The sequence below is a fragment of the Herpailurus yagouaroundi genome, unplaced genomic scaffold (genome assembly GCF_014898765.1).
Source record: "Herpailurus yagouaroundi ecotype Mexico unplaced genomic scaffold, PumYag 28, whole genome shotgun sequence".
Lineage (NCBI taxonomy): Eukaryota > Metazoa > Chordata > Mammalia > Carnivora > Felidae > Herpailurus > Herpailurus yagouaroundi.
In genome coordinates, this window is record NW_024412376.1 from 131244263 (window position 1) to 131271492 (window position 27230).

Sequence of the window (27230 nt, forward strand, 5' to 3'; positions counted from 1 at the left end):
GGATATGTTATTTAAATGTTTTAAAAAGTGTTGATTTATTTTTGAGAGAGAAAGAGAGACAGAGCATGAGCAGGGGAGGGGCAGAGAAAGAGGGAGACACAGAATCTGAAGCAGGCTCCAGACTCTGAGCTGTCTGCACAGAGCCAGACATGGGGACACGGGGCTCGAACGCATGCATGGACTACAAGATCATGACTTGAGCCAAAGTCAGCCTCTTTTCCAACTGAGCCACCCAGGCACTCCTTGACCATGTTATTTTAAAATGTGCTATATATGTGAAGTGATCTAGTGTAGTTTCTAGTCAGAGAAGTTTGCTGTTTTATTTTTGCACAGCAACAGAAGATCGTAAGGACCCATCTTTTGGTCCTTATGTCCAGTTGGCATAGGGAGCATTACTGGTGTCTGTGATATTGAGCAAGATGGTTTTGATTACAGGCATACCTCAGTGTTCATTGCTTCAGTGCATGTAAAGGTTGTGTTTATACTACACTGTAGTCTGTTAAGTGTATAATAACATCTTGTCTAAAAAAACTCCACAATGTATATGCTTTAATTAAAAATACCTTATTGCTAAAAAAAAAAAGTTAACCATCACCTAAGCTTTCAACAAGTCATAATCTTTTTGTTGGTGCAAGGTCTTACCTCTATGGTGATTCCTGATAACTGATGAGGGTGGCGGTTGCTGACGGCTAGGGTGGCTGTGACAATTTCTTAAAATAAGACAACAATGAAGCTTGCATTTGGATTGACTTCCTCCTATGAACGATTTCTCTGTAGCATGCAATGAATGTTCTTCGATAGTATTTTACCTACAGTAGGGCTTTCAGAATTGGAGTCAAATCTCCTCAAACCCTGCTGCTGCTTTATCAATAAGTTTATGTAATACAGTAAGTTCTTTGTTACCATTTCAACAATCTTCACAGCATCTTCGCCAGGAGTAGATTCCATCTCAATAAACCCCCCCCTTTTTTTTTTTTTGCTCGCTCATAAGAAGCAACACCTCATCTGTTGAAATTGTATGATGAGATTGTAAGAATTCAGTCCTATCTTCAGGCTCCACTTCTTTTTATCCTCTTGTCACCTTTTTTCCCCCTAAATATAATTTACTGTCAAGTGACCTAACATAACAGTATATACAGTATGCTCTTGGTTTGGGGAGTAGATTCCCGTGATTCATCACTTACATATAACACCCAGTTCTCATCCCATCAAGTACCCCCCTCAAAGCCTATCACCCATTTTCCCCTTCCCCCTGCCCCCCTTAAACCCTCAGTTTGGTCTCTGTATTTGAGACTCTTTTATGTTTGAAACTATTTTTCTGTCTGAAACTATTTTTCCCCTTTCCTTCCCCCATGGTATTCCCTTAAGTTTCTGAAATTCCACATATGAGTGACAACATATATCTGTCTTTCTCTAACTGAACTATTTCACTTAGCATAATACCCTCCAGCTCCATCCACATTGTTGCAAATGGCAGGATTTCATCCTTTCTCATTCAGGCTCCACTTCTCATTCTAGTTCTCTTGCTATTTCCACTACATCTGCATTTACTCCCTTCACCGAAGTCTTGAACCCCTCATGGTCATTCATGAGGCTCAGAGTCAAATTCTTCCAAACTCCTGTTAATGTTGATATTTTGATCTCTTTCCATGAGTCATGAATGTTCTTAATGGCATCTAGAATCCTGAATCTTTTCCAGAAGGTTTCCAATTTTACTTTGCTAAGATCCATCAGAGGAATTACTATCTGTGGCAGCAAAAGCCTTAACAAAAGGTATTTCTTCAATAATAAGACTTGGAAGTCAAAATGATTTAGCAGGCATGAAAACAACATTAATGTCATTGTACATCTTCATCAGAGTTCTTGGCTGACCAGGTGCATTGTCAATGAGCAATCATATTTCGAAAAGAATCTTTTCTTCTGAGCAGGTCTCAACAATGGGCTTAAAATATTCAGTAAACCATGTTGTAAACGGATGTGCTATCATCCAGGCTTTGTTGTTCCACTTATAGAGCACAGACAGAGTAGATTTAGTGTAATTCTTAAGGGCCCTAGGATTTCCGTAATGGTAAATGAGCATTGGCTTCAATTTAAAGTCACCGGCTGTATTGGCCCCTATCAAGAGAGCCATCCTGCCCTTTGAAGCTTTGAAGCCAGGCACTGACTTCTCTTTTCTAGCTATGGAAGTTTTAGATGGCAATTTCCAGTATAAGGCTGTTTTGTCTCCAATGAAAATCTGCTGTTTCCATTGAAAATAGCCGCTTCCTGAATTATTTTAGCTAATCTTCTGGATAACTTGCTACAGCTCTACATCAGCACTTGTGGCTTTACCTTACACTTTTATTTTATGGAGGCAGCCTTTTTCCTTAAATTGCATGAACCACCCTCTGCTGGCTTCCAACTTTTCTTCTGCAGCCTTCTCACTTCTTTCAGCCTTCACAGAATTGAAGAGAGGGAGGGCCTTGCTCTGGATTAGGCTTTGGCTTAAGGGAATGTTATGGCTGGTTGGATCTTTTATCCAGACCACTCAAACTTTCTCCATATTAGTAATAAGATTGTTCCACTTTCCTGTCATTCATGTGTTCACTGGTGTAGCACTTTTAATGTCCTTCAAGAACTTTTCCTTTGCATTCACAACTTGGCTAATTGTTTGGCACAAGAGTCCTAGTGGTTAGCCTACCTCCACTTTCAACATGCTTTCCTCACTAAGCTTCATTATTTGTAGCTTTTGATTTGAAGTGAAACACGTGGGACTCTTCCTCACATGAACACTTAGAAGCCATTGTAGGATTATTAACTGGCCTAATTTCAATATTGTTGTGTCTTGGGAAATAGGGAGGTTTGAGGAAAGGAAGAGAGATGGGGGAGTGGCTGGTCTGTGGAGCATTCAGAACACATAGTGTTTATCATTTTTGCTTGGGTATGGTTTGTGAAACCCCCCAAACAACTATAATAGTACATAAATGATCACTGATCACAGATCACCATAACAAATATAATAATAATGAAAAAGTTTGAAATTTTGTGAGAATTACCAAAATGTGACACAGAGATACAGAGTGAATAAATGCAATTGGAAAAAAATAGTGCTGATAGATTTGCTCAATGCAGGGTGGCCACAAACCTTCAATTTTAAAGAATCGCAGTATCTTTGAAGTGCAATAAAATGAGGTACACCTGTATAGTACTTGGTGTTGATTGCTGAGCTCATCAAAACAATTGTTCTAATATGTAGATCTCTTTCTTGTTTTCCCTTCACTTTTAGATTGAGTTTGTTTTGATCAGATTCTGTTCTCACTCTTCCTAATTAGAATTTTGAAGGACCAAGTCTTACTCATCTCTGCAAACTCATTGTATAGCTCAGTGTCTAGCACAGATTTGATGCTTTGTCATCCACTGTTCCATATAAATACGTTCATCAAATGTGAGTATATTTATGTGCAGTAAACACTCAACAAATAGAGATTTTCTCTCTCTTATGGGGTAGGCACCATGTTGGGGACAGAATAGTGCATATGGTCGTATGCCATACTTACAATCTAATGAGAGACAATGACATATCAGTGTGATAAACCTTGCCCATGTGTAAGCACAGAGTGCTATGGGAACACCTGTTTTGGTAAGAAGCTGAAGATTTCTAGGAAAAGTACTATTTAAGCTGAGACCTCAGGGAAGAGGTAAACAGGGGGAAAAGGTTGGGGAACTGGTAGAAAAGGAAAGGCGTTTCTAGGAAGAAAGAGAAAGAAAGAAAGAAAAAGAAAGAAAAGAAAAAAGAAAGAAAGAAAGAGAAAGAAAGAAAGAAAGAAAGAAAGAAAGAAAGAAAGAAAGAAAGAAAGAAGAAAGACAAACATTCTGGACTTGAGGTTTGTTCAGTTTGGAGTTTGGTTGTAGGGTTTAGTTATGGGAAGGAGTGAGAGTCAAGAGGAGTATGGGGAGAGAAGGGATTAAAGAGAAATGTTCAATCAACATCGAAGGAATTATTTTAAGAAGCAATGTATCACACAATGTATTTCATTAAGAATTCTAAGGTGATTCATTTAGAGTATAAATTCTACACCATTTTATTTTAGAAGAACATTTTATGTAATTAAAAAATTTAAATGGATTATAACCGGACAATATTGGAGACCTCATATTCATAGATAAATATGCATATGTATCATATGTCCACCTCATTGAGATTCTATAGTCTGTACCATACTTATCATGAGGGACGTTTCCCTCATGATAAATGGGCTTCATTAGTAGTGGTTTGAGGCATTATTATTTATTCATCTATAAAGGTTATGAAGATTCTATTAATTCATTTTCCAGGAACTATTATTTTAAATTCCAAATGCTTTGCGCTGTTAGCTTTTAAATGAATAAGGTGAAAATCAATTCTACTTCTTAATTTGATCAGTTTATAAATTTTGGGGGAAATGGTCTTGAATAAGAAGTTTGCATGAAGATGCCTATCTTAAACCCAGGTTTTCAGTCTCAGTCTTTTGGAAGATATGTTGCATTCTTTCATTGGTCCACTAGGTTCTCTCAGTCTCAGGTAACCTAACTTCAAAACTGATACAACATTTTCTGCGGACGGGGCTTAGAGGGATCAATGAATTAAACATTGTTCATAACATTCTAAAGAATAATATATTATTTATAAAAATTTGAAGTTGGTACTCTTATCTCACATCCAGTACTGTTTTTTTTTTTTTTTTTTTTTTTTGGTGGATTCAGAGAAGGAATCCTAAATAGGCATTTAGAATTTTTTTAAAAAACATTAAAGTTTGTACATTATTTTATCTATTAATGGATAAAGTTTATCTGTAATATTATTATAATAATGATTGAAGCAAACTACTTTGTGCCACAGTATACTCTTTTCACTTTTGTACTTCATAAATCAATGATTTTTTAATGTTTTCGTACATAAAAGGCTAACCAAGTGGATAGCCACAAGAAAGAAGAGTTCTCATTTGCATTTCTATCCTAACTCTTTATCACAAATAATGCTGACCTTGCAGACTGTCCCTGTGCTATATACAAGTGGAAATTAAGGTAAACTTAAATTCATATAATTTTCATTTTGTGGCCTATTAGAAAACTAATAAAACAAGCCATTTTTCTTGCCCCGTGGAACATGGAGAGATTAATGAAGGGACTGATCGAGATTAGAACAGAGTAACTTTTCTCCGTGTTTTCGTCTTTTCCTCCATAAACATTTATTAAGCATTTACTATGAATCAAATATCGAAAAGATGAAAGAAGAGAAGTCACATTACATACAATCCTTTATTAGTTTTGTGACCTGAAATCAGACATTAAAGATTCTTCAGTTATATGTAGCGCATGCAGTTAAATATGCAGTCATGACAACTGATCGTAATAGAGGTTTGGGCATTTCGCCCTTCACTTCAAAAACTATGGCAAGAGCCCCTCAAGAGATTCACAGCCACGCAGTCTTTGCACTCACTGCTTGCACGCCAACATTTGTAGTAATTTCAGATTAGAAGCCTCTCAGTTTTGCTGTAATACAAACCTTCCCGCCCTGCTCCTGACGCCCACCGCTCCTCACTCCACTTTCCACCTAAACGGAGTAAAAACAAAAACAAAAACAAAACAAAACAACAACAAAAACCAAAAAGCACCCCCCCCCTCCGCCCCCAACTAGTTTTACTGGGTGAACAGGGGCGAAGAAGGTAAGGAAGTAAGGTGGAGAAGGAAGAGAAGGAAGGAGGGAGGGACGGATGGACGGACGGAACGAAACGAATGAAGGAGAGATGCTGTCCTTCCCGTTGTGCCCCCCCCCCCCCCCGGGTGTGTTTTCTGCTCCCCGCGCGCTCCCCCCCGCGGGCTGCCAACTAGCCTCTCCTCCAAGCTCGGCCCCCGCCCCCTAGCGTCGGAGCCCCGCAGCCAGCGGCTGGCGCCTATCTCTTTAAATGACAGCTGTGGCTCGGGTCCCAGTCCGGAGCTTGACGTCAGCGCCGCCTCCCCGGGCTGCGAGGAGTAGTTAGCGCCACCATCCGCGCCCGGGGCTCGCTGCGCGCTCGCAAGCTGCTAGGGCGGCGAGTTTTCTTTGCTCCGGCCCCTCCTCCAGCCCTCCCCGCGAGGAGCCGAGCGGCAGCCTAAGAGCCTCTCGCAAGTCTCCCTCACACTTCCCCGCCGTCACCCCAAAGGAGCATCCGCTCCTCCTCGCGCCTCCACCGCCGCCGCGGCGCCCCGGAGCTCCTCTCCCGCGCGCTTCGCTCCCCCGATGGATCCTGGGCGCCGCCGCCGCCGCCGCTGCCCCGAGCCCTGAACGGGGACGCCCCGGCCGAAGGAACGTGCCGCCCGGCCCGAGGGCGCACCAGGCGCACGCCGAGGCCGAGGGCTGCCGGGGGTGCAAGGCGCGGGCTTCGGGAAGGAGAAAGTGCTGCTCTCCCGTGTCACTTGGCCGGCGGCGGGGGGACCATGGCGTTGAAGGACACGGGCAGCGGCGGCAGCACCATCCTGCCCATTAGCGAGATGGTCTCCTCGTCCAGCTCGCCGGGCGCGTCTGCAGCCGCCGCCCCGGGGCCCTGCGTGCCCTCTCCCTTCCCCGAGGTGGTGGAGCTGAACGTGGGAGGTCAGGTCTATGTGACCAAGCACTCGACGCTGCTCAGCGTCCCGGACAGCACTCTGGCCAGTATGTTCTCGCCCTCCAGCCCCCGGGGCGGCGCCCGACGCCGGGGAGAGCTGCCCAGAGACAGCCGGGCGCGCTTCTTCATCGACCGGGACGGCTTCCTCTTCAGGTACGTGCTGGATTATCTGCGGGACAAGCAGCTCGCGCTGCCGGAGCACTTTCCCGAGAAGGAGCGGCTCCTGCGCGAGGCCGAGTACTTCCAGCTCACCGACCTGGTCAAGCTGCTGTCGCCCAAGGTCACCAAGCAGAACTCACTCAACGACGAGGGCTGCCAGAGCGACCTGGAGGACAACGTCTCCCAGGGCAGCAGCGACGCGCTGTTGCTGCGTGGGGCAGCGGCAGCCGCGCCCTCGGGCCCAGGAGCGCACGGCGGCGGCGGCGGCGGCGCCGCGCCGGACAAGCGCTCGGGCTTCCTCACGCTCGGCTACCGCGGCTCCTACACCACGGTGCGCGACAACCAGGCGGACGCCAAGTTCCGGCGTGTGGCGCGCATCATGGTGTGCGGGCGCATCGCGCTGGCCAAGGAGGTCTTCGGGGACACGCTCAACGAGAGCCGGGACCCAGACCGGCCGCCCGAGAAGTACACGTCCCGCTTCTACCTCAAGTTCACCTACTTGGAGCAGGCGTTCGATCGCCTGTCCGAGGCTGGCTTCCACATGGTGGCGTGTAACTCCTCGGGCACCGCCGCCTTCGTCAACCAGTACCGCGACGACAAGATCTGGAGCAGCTACACTGAGTACATCTTCTTCCGTAAGTTCCCAGTGTCCGCGTTTCCTACTTCTCCCCGCCCCTTCGTCGACCCGCGGAGCGTTTGAGCCGGGCTGGAACCCGGACCGGGCAGGTGTCCCCGGCGGGGGCTGGTTAGCTAGTAAGTGCGAAGGGCTTTCCCTTGTAAGGCACAACTTACGGGTTCGTCTCTTTTGAGTCCCGTCTCCACCAACTCCGGAACACGCAGTACCCAAGCATTCCTTTTTCTTAACTTTAGTGATGGCGCCCTCTCCCCTTGCCCTGCTCCCGGAGGAGCTGGGCGCTCTTCTGCGGAGGGCGGGAAGAAGACACGCAGCACAAAGCTGTGTGCCCGAGTCCTCACCCCTCTCTCTGCTTCCGCGGAATTCCTGGGGGTTAACTTATGTGGGTCTCAGCGGGGTCCCTCCAGAGGGCAGTTTAGCATCGAGGCATTACCGCGCACCGCCAGGATCACATACAGTTGGTGCCTTTCTGGAGCAGGAGCGTACAATTACGGTGTTTTTGGAAGGGGGCAACGCGAGCAGTGGCGACTGCGCCTACCGGGCTCCTCAGGGGTCCAGGGCAGCTGGTGGGAAAGAGGAGTCCATCCACTCATAGAAACCTCAGATTTCCCCTGCCAGTTGTCAGTAACTGCTGGTTTCCAACAGCGGCTGGTGGAAGGAACTAGAGTTTGGATGTCTGCTGCTGTCAGGGTTGGAGCTTAGGAAGGGACTTGGTGCGTGCGTGCGTTGTGTGTGGGTATGCGTGTATGTGTATGTGATTGTGTTTCCTTTCTGGGCACCTCACGTGCGAAAGGAGGATTGAGTCCACTTTCCCAGGGGGAATAAAATGCAGTGGTTTTCTGAAATGAGAGAATGGGGGCGAGGATTTGGAAAGGATTTCACGTGGTGCTTTTTGCAGTGCGCTTCGGGAGGGGGCTCTGTGGATCAAGTTCAAGGACTGCACCAAGTATCACTGGGGCTGCGGGGGGGATGGGACCGGCACAGTCATCAGTGACGCTTATAAAGTGAGGGCCACAACCAGAGAGCTATTTGGACACAGCAAAAGCCAGCTGGGATGGCAGCAGGAACATCATTTGGCAGACGTTTGTTTTTTCTTTGGCAAGACACAAGAAGCTTTAAAACTTGCCTGTAGAGTTAAGGAAGAGTATCATTGACAGCCTATGGTAGAACTAGACCAGCTTTAATTTTATCTTTTTTTTTTTTTTTTTTTTTTGTAATTCACTCACTGGGAACTAGACAATTTCTTGTACCTTATTTTGATTAGAGAAGTGGAAAGCATATTTATTCCACCGCCCTCCCTCCCCCACAGGTGCAAGCTTGAATGGAACATGCTCTTTGTGTATTCTAGTAACCTTGGAAATAGGGTGACAAAACACAGCACACTGGGCCTTAGTATTAGATTGTCTTTTTTAATGGTGCTGGATTTCGTGTGAAAATCATTTCGCAGAGAAGCAAAGACAATTCCCTGAAGTAGTAGATACCAATCTAATTGTCTTAATTATATCAAAGTGTTACTTGTTACACAGCAAAAAGTTTTATAGAAAAGCTGCCCAAAGGAAGGTAATATTTTATTGCTTGTATAAAATTGGGATCTCTTCAACATAAAGTCATTAAAACATTATTTAGCATCACTGTTTACATTTTATCCTTTATCAATGGGACCTTTATTACCATTTTAGCTCTTAAACATTTGTCATTCCAGTGTGGATATATTTATAAGCATTTTAGAAGATGAGATGAACTTTTGACTCTTTTGGGGTTAGTGGTTTTTATTAGAGAAGAAATGAGCATACATGTTCAGTAGTTCAGATTCTTGCATTTTGAAATCTTTCAGTGTTGGCCTTTTTCTCTGAGAGTTGTGGACTTGAACATGTCCATTACTTTATGAAGAGAATATAGGTTGTCTCTCAATTATGAAAACATTCCCTTAAAATAGTTTATTGCAATTGGAAACTCATACACTTTAACTAATAAGGTAATTTGCGAGATATTTGGCATTGAAGATATTTCATTTCTGGAGCCACAAGGAGCGTTAAACAAAATAAAATATCCATATTACGAATAGCTCTTTGCAGAGTCCTCATACAACTAATGAGCTCTGAGATTCATTCATAAAAGTCCTAGAAATCTAAGCAACGCACAGGCTTCTTTATTGATTATTCTTGGGGGGGGGGAATACACAATCCCAGGTTAAATATTGTTCTTCTGAAGTGGTATTCTAGTCACTGACTAAGCAAATGTAATATAAAACAAGCCAATTTGCCATGTGAAATATTGTATATGCATTTACTTTATGTTTGTATAGATTGTAGCTAATTTTCACAAGTTCTTTTGCACAGGATTTCTTTTAATATTGGTCAATGAAAATACACTGTACAATTTTTGTATCTCCATTTCCTTCAGTTTAGGTAATGATATAGATATACAGAGTATAATTATTTTGTCTAGCAGTCTCTGTTTACAAAGACTAACAGTGTTATTCATAAAAACAAAATCATTGGATGAACTTTTTGTCCACCATGTTTTAGTGGCAGAAGCGGGTCTTTTAGTTTTTATTTCCCCCTTGACACAGGTTCTTCAACAAATATTTATTTTAGTGTGTCAGTCATTTTAACACCTCTAAAAATTCAGGCTATGTGTGAAATTAGCAGTATGAAGATGATCTGAACCTGTAGAATTGTTGTTTACAGGTTGAAATATGGATTTCAACTCCTCCCTCCCTCTCCCCACTTGCCCCTAAGTTTCTATACAGACGGGAAGAGAGTGGCAAATGGTCTGGTAATCCCAGACACTGCCATTTGCCGAATGTGTGATCTTGGTTAAATTATTTACTTCTTCTAAGTCTCCATTCCCCTGCCTGTATAATGGGGATTGTTATAGTACCAATTTTATAGGATTTGAAAATACATGTAAAGTGCTCAGACCAGTGCTTGACACGTGATAAAAGCCAAACAAATATCAGCAGTTACAATTATAAGCCATATTATACAGACTTTATTATTCTTGTAAATATTACATTGCAATTTTGTTTTATGTTAAGTATGGTTGAATTAATTATAAAGTTAATTAGAAAATTATTTTGCAATTAAATGATAGTATAATAAACTTTTAAAAGTTTGGCATGGCCAATTTAATAGCAAGTTCTTTCCCGGAACTTGGATTTTTAGGCCAAGTTCAAGTCACCTATGTTTGCCAGTCATAGTACAGTTAGTGTTTTTGGATCAAGTCCAACAGAACCCTTTTCTGATTCAGAGCCAAGAAGTGTTTTAATGCTTTCTACTAGGACTTGAAAGTTTGGTAATATTTTCTGACAAACACTGAGCTGGATTCATTATCTCCTTAAGTGCTTGTATCCACGTCATTGGGTTCTAATGCTCAAGGTTATATACAGGCTATTAAACATTTAATACCAACTTCATTTGGCTACATGGACACTTTTATCTGTTTTCAGTATTAACTCATTATTTTACCAAGTCTTTTAGATTCTGGAACCTATACTAGTGATACCGTATTCCATATTGCTGTTTTAATACTGAAGATTGTCCTTTTTTTTAAAAAAAAATAATATTTATTTCTGAAAGAGAGACAGACAGACAGACTGTGAGTGAGGGAGGGGCAGAGAGAGAGGGAGACACAGAATCCTGAAGCAGGCTCCAGGCTTTGAACTGTCAGCCCAGAGCCTGATGCAGGGCTCGAACTCACGGACCGCGAGATCATGACCTGAGCTGAAGTCAGACGCTTAACCAACTGAGTCACCCAGGTGCCCCTGTCCGTCCGTCCTTCCTTCCTTCCTTCCTTCCTTCCTTCCTTCCTTCCTTCCTTCCATTCTTTCTTTTTTAAATTTTATTTATTTATTTTGAGAGAGAGAAAGAGAGAGAGAACACGAGTGGGGCAGGGGTAGAGAGAGGGGGGGAGAGAGAGAATCCCAAGCAGGCTCCGCACTGACAGTACAGAGCCAGATGTGGGCCTCCATCTCACAATCACATCTCACAATCGTGAGATGATGACCTGAGCCAAAGTCAAGTGTTGGACACATTACCAACCAGTCACCCAGGTGCCCCTAAAGATTGCCCTTTCTTGAAGGAAAGCAGAGTGATTTTTGTGCTTTCTGGGTTTTGGGGGGAGGGAGGGTGTCTGTTAAGTGTGCTTGTGGCTGCTTTTAGCTATGTCTGGAAGACAAGGCATTTTATGTTGATGTTGTATTATAGACAATAGATAGTTATAGGCATGGAATGCGATACATAGACTACCCATAGTTAGAATAAACATTGTATATATCCTTTATTTCTCATAATCAGTGTGTTTACAGAATGGTAATACTGCTTTTCTCTTAAAGTGCTTCCTGTTTTGTATTCCATGTGTTGGTTGAGTAATATTTGGTGTGAAAGTATACACTTCTCCAGGATGCACTTGATATTCTTTAAGTTTGGTATATTTTTGCTGTTGTTTTGACATATGAGAGTGCCAGATCTAGGGATTAATGCTATTACTGACTGACCTATGAATTCTGATTTGTCTGAATGGGCTTTTATATCTATTCTTTCATGTATCCTGATTTATTTTACTGCGTTGGGTTGAAGTGGCTAGTTGAGTTGAAAATATTCAAACACCTCTTCAGTCCTATGTTTGCAGGCCTGTTGTATTAAACGTTTTCTAGGAAATATCATTGAAAGGTTATTCTATTTATAAGCATACCTTTACATTTTTATATTATTTTCCTAGAATAATGTTTCTACTTTTATTACAAACACTGTTGTATGGAAAATAATTTTGTTCATGACTTTTTATAAAGTTGGTTCTTTTCCTTCTAAAGACTTACTAGTTATTTTCATAATTATATTGTGAAAATTTCTTTTGCATCCACATGACTGAATGACTTTTGAGTCGGTGGAGAATAAGCAAAAGGAACAGATAACTTTTTAAAACAGCAAGGTCCTGATTTCATATAAATAGGTGGAGTGCTAAAGCAGACAGAAAATGACAAAATTTGGGGGGTGCAAAAGGTTTGGAGGCTGTGCTATGGCATTGGCTCCTGTTTAAGGGCATTGAACTTTTATGTCTGGCATGGTACTGTCTCTAAACTTGATCATTTCTTATAGAGTTATGACTTCATTTTTTCCTGCTACCCTCTACAGTGTCTTGTTGACCAACTATTATTCACATTATGAAGCTGAAAGACTGATTGATATTATGTTTTATTAGGTAAAGTCCTTTTTTGTAGCTTAGAATACCAGAATTCACAGTGTGTGTGTGTTCATGCGTGTGTGTGTGTGTTCAGGAGTGTGTGTGTGTGCCTTAGTTAAAAAAAATCCCCTGTAAAAAGAGAAATAATCTGTATGAAAATAAGCATTAATTATTATCTATTCTACTATTATGAGTTATTAATTGACAAGAGTTGAAACTGTGAAAATGATCAACTTTTCATTCAAAAGTAGCCCTTGTTTGATTATGAAAGTGATACATGCAGTTTTAAAAATTTTACAAAAGTAAAATAAAAAAAATCACCAACAGTAACCACTAATAATTTTTTAAAAAAATTTTTTTAACGTTTATTTTATTTTTGAGACAGAGAGAGACAGAGCGTGAACAGGGGAGGGGCAGAGAGAGAGGGAGACACAGAATCTGAAACAGGCTCCAGGCTCTGAGCTGTCAGCACAGAGCCCGACGCGGGGCTTGAACTCTTGGACCCTAAGATCATGACCTGAGCCAAAGTCGGACGCTTAACCGACTGAGCCACCCAGGCGCCCCATAACCGCTAATAATTTTTTATTTATTTTCTTCCAGTCTTTTTTCTATTCATAGGTTGGTGGGAGCCATATTTTTTAAAAGTTATGGTTGTCGTATACAAATGATTTGTATGATGTCCTTGTTTTTGACACATTCAATACAGCTAATAACACTTTTGCATGACATTAAAATTTTTATTGATGTCTTAAATAATAAAAGTATAATACATGTCCTTTGCTCCAGAAAGTATTATAAATTAATCTTGGTGTTAGAAGCTTAGAAAAAACTTGATTTTTTTTTCAAAATACAGATTGTATAATGAAAAGAACATTTACTACATATCTAATTTTGTGATGTGTTTTATGCACATTACAGTGTTCCTTGAACTTGGCATTGGTTCCCTACTACTTCAGTTGGGAAACTATGACTTGAAGAGGTTAAGTACCATCCCTGGGTCATAGAGCTATATGGGGCTGAAATGGAATTTGAATGGTTCTGTCTTACTTTGAAGCCCTTCCTCCTAAACATTTAAAAATTATACCTGTTTCATTCAGTAAATTTGACAAGTATATTTCAGTGTCCACTCAGTACTTAGAACTTAGCTCTACAAGCAAAAAGAGGTAGTGTGAACTACATATGAATGAATCAAATATTTCTTAATCTATGTTAAATTTCCATAGGAATACAGTAACTACATGTTTTATGTCTTTACTTGATGAAAAGGTTAATATTTTTTTGACTAAGGCTACCATATTCATGGATGTTTTTCAAATTAAAGAAAACAAACCATTTGACTCAATTTAGCACTTTTTTGGGAGAACAAGTAGTATTTGTAGGTTTGATAAACTGACAAATTTAAACAGTGCTAAGGTAGTCGTATACTCCTTTTCTATAGAAAATTCATTTTCACTTTGTATATTAGAACATATTTTATATGTTCTTTCCTTAGAAGGTGGCATAATGAAGAGGCTATTTTAGTTGAAATCAAGTTTTGGTAATTTTATATAGTTTATTGGTTCTGAATATTGCTTAACGCCATTAAGTTACATATTTGGCATAATTAAGTTAAAAACAGTATTAAATACCTGATGGGTACTGGCATTGACTTTCGGTATTTTTGAAGCCATGTTTTGGAAGTGTGTGTGTGTGTGTGTGTGTGTGTGTGCGCGCGCACGCGTGTGTGTGTATATACATATATATGTGTGTGTGTCTGTCTGTATGTATATTTATATAGTATATACAAGTGTATTTGAAGTTCTTGGAAAGTAGCATTTTATATTACCCTTCAGTTCGTATTTATTTACAGGTATCATTTCTAAACCCTCTTTTGAATTAACTTCAGGGTATTGAGTGAACTGTCAGCAGTTACTAGCAGCCACTATCCTGCAAGATGTGCTGGTGGTTTTTCTAATCAAGTTCATTGTTTTAGTAGTGAGAGGCTGTCCCATCAGAGGTTTTGCAAGGAGTTGCCTAAAGATGAGAACAACTTTATTCAGAGGATTTCAAGCTCATTCCAATAGGTTAACTACCTTATAAGTTCTAAGTGTAATGGTGAACCTCCAGCTGTAGACTTGAATACACATGTCTTGTGCTTATCAGCTGTAAACTTCCCATCATTCATTTCCGTGTGGGAGTATTTCATGAAATCTAATTATTCTACAAGGCTAGTTGTATTTTGCACCTTCAAAAACAAAAGTAGGTGAAATATTTTATGCTGAGCTCATATTATTTACAAGTTTGTATCCTAACCTGTTGGTTTTTTAAGTGTATTCTTTGGTATACTCATGAAACACTGAGTGACTCCTTGCTATAGAATCCTTTTGTGTTTAGTCTCTGTACTTCTCCAGGTACAGGGTCCTTATTGAATGTCCTACAATATGTAATTTCCTTCCTCTCTCTTTTTTCCTTTCCTGATAGGTTCCATTTCCCCCCCTAACTTTATTGAGATATAATTGACATATAACATTTAGTAAGTTTAAAGTATGCGACATATTGGACATATTGATTTGATACATTTATATATCGCAATATGATTACCACTATAGCATTTGCCAGCATCTCTATCATATCACAGAATTACCATTCCTTTTTTGCAGTGAGAACATTTAACGTCTGCTTTAACAACTTTCAAGCATATAGTACAGTGTTGTTAACTATAATCACAATGCTGTACATTAGATTCCCAGAACTTAATCATCTGATAATGGAAGTTTGTACCCTTTGACCAGCATCTCCCCATTTCCCCCACCTGTCAGCCTTTGGTAACCACCATTCTGTTCTGTTTCTATGAGGTTTGTTTGCTTGTTTTTTTCAGATTCCACGTATAAAGGGTGTCATGACGTATTTGTCTTTCTCTGTTTGACTTAGCTCACTTAGCATAATACCCTCAAGGTGCATCCATCACAAATGGCAGGATTTCTTTCTTTCTCAAGGCTAAATAATATTCCATTGCATATATACTACACTTTCTCTTTCTATTTATCCACTGACGGACACTTAGGTTGATTCTATATCTTGGCTAGTATGAATAGTGCTGCAATAAGTATGGGGAGTGCAGATAGCTCTTCAAGATCTTGTTTTCATTTCTTTTGGCTATGCACCCAGAAGTGGGATTGCTAGGTCATGTAACAGTCTCTTTTCATCTGGATCTTCTGCATGAATCCTCTCCTTGAAAGTTGACACCAAGTCTTGCTTTTGTGTTCTCAGCAACCAGTGCAATTGCTAGTACACATTAAGAACTCAATAAGTATTTGTTTTTTGAATAAAGGTACAAATCAATGGATGAACCAGAGATGTTGGTGGTTCCATTAAGGTAGTTATTGAATTGAGATTTTGTATCACTTCTATTTAAATTGAGCTTATTGAGCAAATGCCAGGCTACATCATGAGATAAGACATACTTATATGAATGAAAGAGACCTTGCATTTCAATACTGATCTTAGTAAACCTTATGTAACTGTGAATTATGTTATTAGGTATTAGTGTATTAGCAAGAGGCCAGGGTAAAGACATGAGAAGTGGTTACACAGGCATTTATGAAGAATGAAAATAAAGAAAATGTTAACAAAAATAGGGGGCAGATTAAAATAATGTTATACATGAGCTTGTTAGCATTGTAAACGTACCCACACACATTTATTTCTATTTAAATGCTATGAAGGATGTTGGGCAAATGCTCTGTGCTGCAATCTATCTGCAACCACATTGCTGAGTATTTGCCTTTCAAAATATCTTAGATGTGATGTGGCTGCTACCTCCAGATGTGTTCAGACCCTATCGTAGTGTAATATCAAGTCAGGAATTACCTGGCTATACCTGTAGGTATTTGCAAAGGTGAGGATCTGGATAACTCTATATTGCAATTTCTATTCTTAGTTTTTAAAAGGTACCTTAAAAGACACTTAACAGATATTACTATTTTGTGATAAGTATTGCAATATCAATTTTACTTATATTTATTAACCTTGTGTCAAGGTAGTTAATACAAATAAATCAGCTTTTCTGGCAATAACAGCACATGTTTCATGATACTGGATAGAATGCTCATTATTTCAGTGTTTATTCACCAAATTTAGTTTGATCTTGTTCAGCAGGTAACTTAGAATATTAGTACTACCATACTATAACCATTCTCGTATTAATGTCTATTTACATAGGGTGGGGAGAGTAAGTTAAATATAACAAAAGAATATAAATTAAAAATATATAGTGTTGACTTCTCTTCCCCAGAATAGTGAGTGATTTAACCATTCAGTTGTGTTACTTCTATTTCTTTCACTAGTTATAATAACCAAACTTTGAGCATAGATGAAATTCATAATATATTGCTTTTTGTCATCATTTGGTATAATTATACAGCTGCAATTTTTGGTATAAGGAGAATAGGGAGAGTAGTAGTGTATGTAGGGGTAGACAATACCAAAATCTGTTATCTTCCACTCTTGAGAAGTGAAAACCTTGAACACTATGAATGGTTAAATATTCTTTGTGAGATTCCTTGACAATTTCTGGATCTGTCTTTGAGATCTTGGAAAAATAATCTCCCCTCTGAAGGGAAAGTGAGGGAAACAATAATGCTCATAGGTTTGTTGTGAGAATTGAATTAAATAACCCACATAAAACACTTAGGGGCGTCTGGGTGGCTCAGCCAGTTAAGTGTTCGGCTCGGGTCATGATCTTGCAGTTTGTCAATTCGAGCCCTGTGTCTAGCTCTGTGCTGACAGCTCAGAGCCTGGAGCCTGCTTTGGATTCTGTGTCTCCTCTTGTCTGTCGCTCCCATGCTCATGCTCTGTCTCTCTCTTTCTCTGTCTCTCAATGATAAATAAACATAAAAAACTTAAAAAAAATAAAACAGAAGAATATTAGGCACAAATTAAATGCTCAATACATGTTACCTGTTGTCAGGGCTTCAGATCACATAACTATTCCCATTTCTCTACAGTATCAATTCTCAGCATCAGATTTCTTTTTCTTTTTGAGGAAATTGGTAGCAATACTTACGAGATTGCTCTGAAAAGGTCCCATCATCATTAGTGAAATGTTACAAAAATTATTGACTTAATAAGCATAAAATCAACATTAAGATACTGTTTCTTAAGTGTATTTATTTATTTTGAGATAGAGAGAATGCGCACGGGTTCTCGCACTTGAGTGGGGAAAGGGCAGAGATAGAGGGAAACAGAGAATCCCAAGCAGGAGATTGACAGCGCAGAGCCAGATGTGGGGCTCGAACTCATGAACCATGAGATCATGACCTGAGCTGAAATCAAGAGTGGGACACTGAACCGACTGAACCACCCAGGTACTCCAATGTTAAGATATTATCAAAATAAGTTTATTCTAGTTGGTTCTTCATTGCTTAGGGGAAAAAAAATGTACTTTTCTAAGTTGAGTGCCAGTCACTGGTCAATTTTTACACAATTAACAGGAATACTGGTATTCACTGGTTATTGTCTCAAACTGTAGGATGTATTTAGTCAAAGCACCTCTTTTTTTAAATAATTTTTTAATATTTATTTTTGAGAGAGAGACAGAGAGACAGAGCGTGACCAGGGGAGGGGCAGAGTGAGAGGAGAATACAGAATCTGAAGCAGGCTCTAGGCGCTGAGCTGTCAGCACAGAGCCCAATGAGGGGCTAGAACTCAGGAACTGGGAGATCATGACTGAGCCACCCAGGCGCCCCTAGGCAAAGCACCTCATACTCCATATTTATATTTCTTGTGAATGCATTTAGCTTTCATTTTCAGCAGTTTTGTGTAAGAGAACAAATTGTCACAGCGCCAGGTGGACTCAAACATTGCTCAGAATCTGGGCACTTGGCCAAAAATTTTAGGCTAGAAATTGGATTTAAATACAGATTTCCACATTTTGAGGAAACTATGTTAGCTTTCAACTCATCAGCTCCTATTGAAACTAGGCTACACATTTTTAATGTAAGTTTTTTAGTTGTTGAAAGTCCAGGTATATGAAGAAAGCAGAGAGATCTAAGGCAGATGTTCATAGCCACTCAGAGGTAAGGCTCCCATATTTTGACCTCTTTTCTTCTGGTTGGTGAAAGCTGCATGTAGGATGTCTCTTTGCAGGTGCAGGATAAGGATTCATACATACAATTCCAGTGATTTCTGGTTTGTTTTTTTTTTTTTTTAAGTTTAAGGTGTGCGATGTGTTACTTTGATACATTTATATATTATAATATGATTTCCTGTGTAGCAATATTTATCTTATTATATAATTATAGTGCAATATTATTGTCTGTATTCATTATACTGTGCTTTAGATCTCTGCGGCTTATTTACTACTGGTTTCAGTTTGTATCCTTAAACATCATCACTCTTAGTGCCTCCCCACCAATCCCCCAATAATCACCAATTTACTCCATTTTTTACAGGTTTAACTTGTTAAGATTCCACATGTAACTGATATCATACAGTACTTGTCTTTGACTTATGTTGCTTAGGATAACATGTTAAGGGTCCATCCATGTTGTCACAAACAGCAGTATATTCTTTCTCATGGCTGAGTAATATTATACTGTGTGGATGTACCACATCTTTTTTATTTATTATTCAATTGCTGGGCATTTCCGTATCTTGGCTATTGTGAATAATGCTGTGATAAACATGGACTCGCATATATCTCATCAAAATCCTGTTTTCACTTCCTCTGGGTATATACCCAGGAATGGAATTGCTGGATTGTATGCCAGATCTATTTTTAATTTCTTGAGAAACCTACATATTATTATCCTTAGTAGTTGGGCCAATTTATGTTCATACCAACAACGTATAAGGGTTCCTTTCTCCCCACATTCTTGCCAGCACCTGTTACCTTTTGTATTCTTGGTGATTGCCATTTAAAAGATGTGAGGTGATGTCTCATTGTGGTTTTTATTTGCATATTTCTTTTTTTTAATGTTTATTTATTTGAGGGAGAGGGAGAGAGAGTGGAGGAGGACCAGAGAGAGAGGGAGAAAGAGAATTCCAAGCAGGCTCGACACTGTCAGTGCAGACCCTGACATGAGGCTCAATCTCACCAACTGTGTGAACATGACCTGAACTGAAATCAAGAGTGGGATGCTTAACCAACCCAGGTGCCCTGATTTGCATATTTCTGATGATTAGTGATGTTGAGCATTTTTCATGTGCCTGTTGACCAGTTTGATGCCCTCTTTGGAAAAATGTCTATTTAGTTCTTTCCCCTTTTAAATTATAGTTTGTTTTCTTGTTACGTTGACTGAGTTGTTTACATATTTTTTATATTAATCCTTTTCCAGGATATAGTTTGCAAAAATTTTCTCCCATTCTGTAGGTTGTTTTTTCATTTTCTTTTTTTTTTTTTTTTTTTTGCTGTGCAGAAGCTGTTGAGTTTGATGTAGTTCCATTTCTTTATTTTTCCTTTTGTTATTTGTACTTTGGGTATCACATCCAAAATATCATTGTCAAGACCAATGTCAATGAGCTTCTCCCCTATGTTTTCTTTTCTTTTTCTTAACATTTAAAAAAATATTGATGTATAATTGACATACAATGTTATATTACTCTCAGGTGTACATCATATTGACCTGATTATTGTATACATTATTCAGTGCTTACTGCAGTAAGTGTAGCCACCATTTGTCACCAGATGGTGTTATTACAATATTATTGATGATCTTCCCTCTGCTGTACTTTTCACCTTGGTGATTTCTTGGTTTTACAACTGGAAGTTTGTAACTCTTAATCTACTTGATCTACTTTGCTCATCCCTCCACCAGCCTCCCCTCTGGCAACCACCAGTTTGTTCTCTGTATTTCAGAGTCTGTTTGCTCATTTGTTTTGTGTTTTTTAGATTCCAAATGTGAGTGAAATCATACAGCGTTTGGCTCTCTCCATTTGACTTATTTTACTTAGCATAATATCCTCTAGGTTCACCTGTGTTGTTACAAATGGCAAGATCTCATTCTTTCTTATGACCGAGAGATATTCTATTGTATATATAACACGTCTTGTTTATCCATTCATCTTTTGATGGACTCTTGGGTTGCTTCCATATCTTGGCTTTTGTAAATAATGCTCTAATAAACATAGGGGCATGTGAGTCTTTCTGAATTAGTGCTTTTGTTTTCTTTGTGTAAATATCGAGTAGTGGAATTACTGGATCATATGGTATTTATATTTTTAAGTTTTTGAGGGACCTTCATACTGTCTTCCACAGTGGCTGTACCAGTTTGCATTCCCACCAACAGTGCACAAGGTTTGCCTTTTCTTGACATCCTCACCAGCACTTGTTATTTCCTGTCTTGTTGGTACTAGCCATTCTAATGGGTGTGAAGTAGTATCTGTCTGTGGTTTTGATTTGCACTTCCCTGATGGTTGACATTGAGCATCATCTGAAGTGTCTGTTGGCCATCTGTGTCTTCTTTGGAAAAATGTCTATTTGGGTCTGATGCCCATTTTTTAATCAGCTTTTTCTTGGTGTTCAGTTGTATAATTTTTAAATATATTTTGGATATTAACCCCTTATTGGATATATCATCTGCAAGTACCTTCTCCCATTTAGTAGATTGCCTCTTTGTTTTGTTGATGGTCTCTCCTTAATTTTTTTTTTTAATTTTAGTGTAATCTCCATAGTTTATTTTTATTTTATATTTTATTTTGAATATAGTTGACACCAATGTTATATTAGTTCAGATGTACAAGTGAGTGATTTGGCAGGTTTGCACATTAATTATGCTGTATTCACCACAAGTGCAGCTGCCATCTATATACCATTGGATCTACATCACTATTACAGTATTATTGACGGAGTGCTGTGACTTTTTTTTTTTTTTTTTTGCTTTTGTTTTCCTTGCCTGGGGAGACATACCCATAACTATGTTGCTAAGGCTGATGTCCAAGAGATTACTGCCTATGTTTCATTTTAGGAGTTTTACTGTGTCAGGTATCACATTTAAGTCTTTAATCCATCTTGAGTTTATTCTTGTGTATGGTGTAAGAAAGTGATTCAATGTCATTCTTTTGCATATGGCTGTTCAGTTTTCCCAGCACCATTTGTAGAAGAGACTGTCTTTCCTCTATTGTATACTCTCGTCTCCTTCATCATAAATTAATTGACCATATAGGTGTGGGTTCATTTCTGGCCTCTCTGTCCTTTTCCATTGATCTATGTACCTATTTTTGTGCCAGTAGCATACTGTTTTGATTACTACACGTTGGTAATATATCTTGAAATCTGAGATTTTTGTGATGCTTCCAGCTTTGCTCTTCTTTCTCAACATTGCTTTGGCCATTCAAGGTCTTTTGTGGTTCCATACAAATTTTAGGATTATTTGTTTTAGTTCTATGAAAAATGCTATTGATATTTTAAAAGGGATTGCACTGAATCTATAGATTGCTTTGCATAGTATAGATGTTTTGATGATATAATTCTTCTATCCACGAACCTGGTGTATCCTTTCATTTGTGTCATCTTCCGATTTTTTCATCAATGTCTTATAGTTTTCAGAGTATAGGTCTTTCACATCTTTGGTTAAATTTATCACTAGATATTTTATTCTTTTTGGTCTAATGGTAAATGGAATTGTCTTATTAATTTCTCTTTCTGTGACTTCATTATTAGTGTATAGTTATACAGCAGATTTCTGTATATTAATTTTGTATCCTGTAACTTTACTGAATTAATTTATTAGTTTGTATAGTTTTTTTGGTGGTTTTAGGGTTTTCTATGTGTAATTTCATGTCACCTGCAAATAGTGAAAGTTTTACTTCTTCCTTACTAATTTGGATGCCTTTTATTTCGTTTTCTTATCCGGTTGCTGTGGCTAGGATTTCCAATACTATATTGAATAAAAGTGGTGAGAGTGGACATCATTGTCTTCTTCCTGATCTTAGAAGAAAGGCTCTCAGTTTTCAACCATTCAGTTTGGTTTTAGCTGTGGGTTTTTTACATGTGGCCTTTATTATGTTGAGATATGCTCCCTCTAAACCCACTTTATTGAGATTTTTTATCATGAATGGGATGTTGAATTTTGTCAAAAATTTTTTCTGCAACTACTCAGATGATCATATGGTTTTTATATGTCATACTAATTTTTGATCATAAGTGTTTAGGCATGAGTGTGTGTGTGTGTGTGTGTGTGTGTGTGTGTGTGTCCACACATGAGGATTCTTTGGAGGAGCATAAGTATAACTCCATGGCCACTGCAGGCAATTAAAAATGTCCTCTGAACTGTGGTTGAATAATGACTTGTTTTATAAAAATTTAATACTGTTACTGATCTTGACGTTTTGTTGAACTTGCCTATTTAGAATAAACTCAATATTTTCAAAGTGATAATATTTTTGGTTTCTGTATTATACCCGAATCAATTTCTGAGAAATTTTACCACTTGAAGAAATGAAAAGTCTTTTCTAGACTCCAGATTTTGTCATATTTCTTATAGGTGTTGCCTCTTTTCTATGAAAAAAATCTAGTCAAATTAAAATGAAGATGTCTTCTAGCCACTTTTTAAAAAATGTTTATTTATTTTTGAGATAGAGCATGAGCAGGGAGGGGTAGAGGAGAGAGAGGGGGAGAGAGAGAGAGAGAGAGAGAGAGAGAGAGAGAGAGAGAGAGAATCCCAAACAGGCTCCATGCTGTCAGTGCAGAGCCAGATGCCGGGGCTCAAACTCCAGATCTGTGAGATCATGACCCAAGCCAAAACTAAGAATCAGACACTTAATTGACTGAGCTACCCAGGTGCCCCTACTTTTTATTTCAGTTAAGTGGACCTGTAATGGCATAATTCACAGACAGTGGTAAAAAGATACATATTTGTTTTATAACAAGAAGATACGGAACTTAACAGTCGTTAATGTTACTGGTAAGTGGAACCATGGATAAATATGCTGGGAAGTCCAGCATCTAAGATTCTGTAGCTTGGCATAATTATTTACATTTCTACTGCTGGACTGATGTATTTCTCAGGCATATAAGAACCATTACAATACTTTAGTTTTTAGTTCCTGTGTTAGCATGTTTGGGCTGTAAGCTTAGTTATTTCAAGCTGTCTGTTTTATAGCTACCACTATCAAGCCATATTTATCATAATTATAATTTGGTACTTAGCGTTCATACTGTGAAGCTTGGTAATACTCAGTATTTGGTAAAAAACAAAACAAAACAAAACAAAACAAAACAAAACAATAACAGATTTACCCTACAATTTCAGTAGAAGCACCAGGCAATAATGGCTAAAATTATAGTTAAATTGTATGCAGTATTTTATGGGTTGTATTGTGTCTCCCCAAAAAGATATGTTGCTACCTTAATCCCCAATACCTCAGAATATGTGATTGTATTTTCAAACAGGATCTTTAAGGGGTAATCAAGTTAAAATGAGTTCATTAGGGTGGGCCCTAATCCAATAATACTGGTGTCATAAGAAGGAGAACATTTGGACATAGAGATATAAGCATGAATGCACACTGGTAGAATACCATATGAACACAGAAAGTGGAAATCGGGCTGATGCATCTCTAAGACAAGGAGTGCTATAGATTGCCATCAGAAACTAGGAGAGAACCCATGGAATAGATTCTTTCTCATGGCCTTCAGGGAGAACCAATCCCTTCAATACCTTGATCTTGGGCTTCTAGCTTCCTGAACTGTGAGATAATAAATTTTTGTCGTTTAACCATCCTGTCTATGGTACTTTGCTGCTGCAGCCCTAGCAAAGTAATATATTCCTTTCAAACTCTTTGTGTTGTAAGATCTGGGAAAAGTTTAAAAATACGATGATTTTTAAACTCCCCCTGTTTTGTAGAGGTGTTAGTTACAGACAGCAGGCTCCACTCGATAATTTAAGCTAGAAAAAATTTCCTATTAAGTATAATACAGATAGCACACAGATTGCTTCGGAAGCCTGAGCTTCCTTCCAGGAATGATTCCCAGGCACACCATAGAATAGGGCTATCAAGGATGGTGCAGCCTTGCAATGATGTGGGAGCTCAGAATTAGGCAGCTGCCATAAAGTTTCAGCGTCTAGACCCACCCCCTCTGCCAAGGTCCGTAACAGTCAAAATAAGATAATTAGCAAACTGCCTGTCTCTCCTTATGCCTCAGTTCACAGTGTCTGGTTATGCAATCAACATAAATCACATATGGAACTCTAGCGAAAAGAGACTCTAGAAATATACCTTTAAAAAAAAAAACAGTAATAACGAATCTTCACGGTACATTACCAACATTGGTCTGTGCATGCCTATTTCTTATTTTTATTATTGTGTTTAAAATTTATACCATTCAAATAATTGTAAGTATACTGGAATTAAAACTGAAAACTTTAAAAAAATTAAGCCATTCAGTCTCTACCACTTTATCCCCGTAGACATTCTAACGTATTTGATGTATATCTGTATATTTTTGTGTTCTTGCAAAATGTGTCTTTCTGTTTTATTTTCCTAAATTATTAATTTACATATATGTTATTTCTGATTAAGGACTTTAGTTTAAAGATTTCTTCATTTTCATGTGCACGTCAAAACTAATTGGTTATTTCTAACTGCTGCAAGTTACTTTCTGGTGGGTAAATGTACCTAACTAACACCTCCTTTACCGATCTACACTCAAATTGCCTTCAGCCTGACTGTGACCAAGTCCACGATGGTCCTGTGTGAGAAGTTTTTGCAGTATACATCTGGGAGGGAAATTACGAGCTCACTGAAGATGCATACACTGCGTTTGATTGAGTACTCTCAGATTATTCTCCAGATGAAGGCACCAGCCTTCATTTCGGAGAGCAGTGCCCGACAGTTCCCTTTTCTCCAATTTCCTGCCAACACTTAGCAAACTCAGTTTTCTAATTGTTGCAAAATAGATGAAAAGTGATATTTCATTGTCATTTTAAATTTCATCTCTTTAATGACTAATGACAGAAGTACTTTTTAGCTCTCCAGTCTCTGTAAGCTAGAAAGCTATTGGAAAGATTTCAAGTATGCCTGTCAACAGGAGCCACTAGAATCTCTTTCCATGGCCGCCTTCTTTCCTTATTGAAATTCCAACCGCAACAATAGCATCATCAACATGTGCTCTTCCATGGCATGAAGAAATTGCCCTTCATGCATGTGAATATTTTACTAGCCTTTCTCACCAAGGGGAGACACCAAGTCTCATTAGCCCTGCCCCCATTTTGGGTAATGTGCTGTACATTTATGAGATTTGAATGTGATTTCTTGTGGAATGGTCACCTGTGAATTAACATATTAATATATATGTTATTTGCCCTTAGTACATCCATAAACAGTATCAAATGGGACGTTTGGATGACTTCAGTAAGAATTTTTCTTCCAAGAATGGGAGGATGTCGGCACACAGCATTACTGGTCTATAATAAACCCCACTGTGCAAACAGCGGAGACTCCCTTTACTGGCCATAGAATAAATTTCTTGTTGAGACTATGTGGTAGCACCTGGTGCTCCCACTGAGAAAAAACCGAAACCCCTTGCCTCTTGTCCCTTATGATCCCTTTCTTAACTTTCTGTTGACACTCTTTCTGTTAATAGTCCTCTGTGGCCACATCTGCAAGAGGCACTGGGTAGTACACGCTCTTTGCAGCAACACAGCCTCCACGACCCACTTCTTAACTTTGCAGGTTCAGAGAAATGAGGGCTGCCTGAAGGGTTAAACAGCCTAGGCTATTGATGGCCAGTCTTGCAGTTTCTTTGGCAAAGGAATTGCTTCGAAATTGTGGTGCACTTTTGGTCAGTTACACGAGTGAAGTGAGATCAATCAAAATCTTGTGTCGTATCGTTTTTAGTCTCTTTATTTATTTATTTATTTTGAAGACTCTTTATTTTGTGTCCTCTGTGAGTCAGTCATTTCAAATGATGTTTTAGGAGGATGGTGCCAGCTTTGTCAGCACGGCTGTCACCGTTGTGTGAAAGAGTTACCTCCCCTGCTAACGCCGCGGTTTGGTAGTTCAATTTTGTTGTTGCTGTCGTTTCCTTAACGTAAATTTTTAGAATATGAACGTTTTAAACATAATGAAAACAAAACCCAGAAGTGAAAGTAAAAAAAAAAAAAAACCTCCCCTATGTTCATATTCTAGATTTAACAATAATCAAACTATCACTTCATCTCTCTGATTTTTTTTTTTTTTGCTAAAGCATTTTAAAGAAAATCCAACGCTTTATTTCACATCTACATACTTTAGTATCTAAAACAACAAAAAGAGGATACTTTCTTTATTTAAAAATTTTTTTTAATGTTTATTTATTTTTAAGGGTGGGAGAGAGAACACGAGCAGGAAAGGGGCAGAGAGAGAGGGAGACACAGAATCCAAAGTAGGCTCCAGGCTCTGAGCTGTCAGCACAGAGCCTGATGCAGGACACGAATTCACAAACCGTGAGATCATGACCTGAGTCGAAGTCGGACACTAACCGACTGAGCCACCCAGGAGCCCCAAGGATACTTTCTTATATAAGCACTCTTCCAATCTCAACTGTAACAAGGCAAATAATAATTTTTATCAAAATCTGATGCATAATCTACAATTGTATTTCCAAGATTGTCTCAAAGATTTTTAAACAGTTATTTCTTTTTCTTTCTTTCTTTCTTTCTTTCTTTCTTTCTTTCTTTCTTTCTTTCTTT

The 27230-nt window shown here is 39.0% G+C and overlaps 1 protein-coding gene across 2 annotated transcripts in view; it reads left to right on the plus strand.

The window, feature by feature from the left end:
- The first annotated feature begins 6271 nt into the window (after positions 1-6271).
- Positions 6272-27230, plus strand: part of KCTD8 (potassium channel tetramerization domain containing 8) — a 260762-nt gene continuing 239803 nt past the window's right edge. Inside the window, exons 1-2 of one of the 2 annotated variants that reach the window (XM_040484708.1) lie at positions 6272-7396; positions 12965-13010. In XM_040484708.1, coding sequence (XP_040340642.1) covers positions 6436-7396; positions 12965-12981 — 978 coding nt within the window. In that variant the 5' untranslated portion in view covers positions 6272-6435 and the 3' untranslated portion in view covers positions 12982-13010. Of the gene's footprint in view, positions 7397-12964; positions 13011-27230 lie in introns of those variants that run through there. The other variant, XM_040484700.1, reaches the window with a different exon arrangement.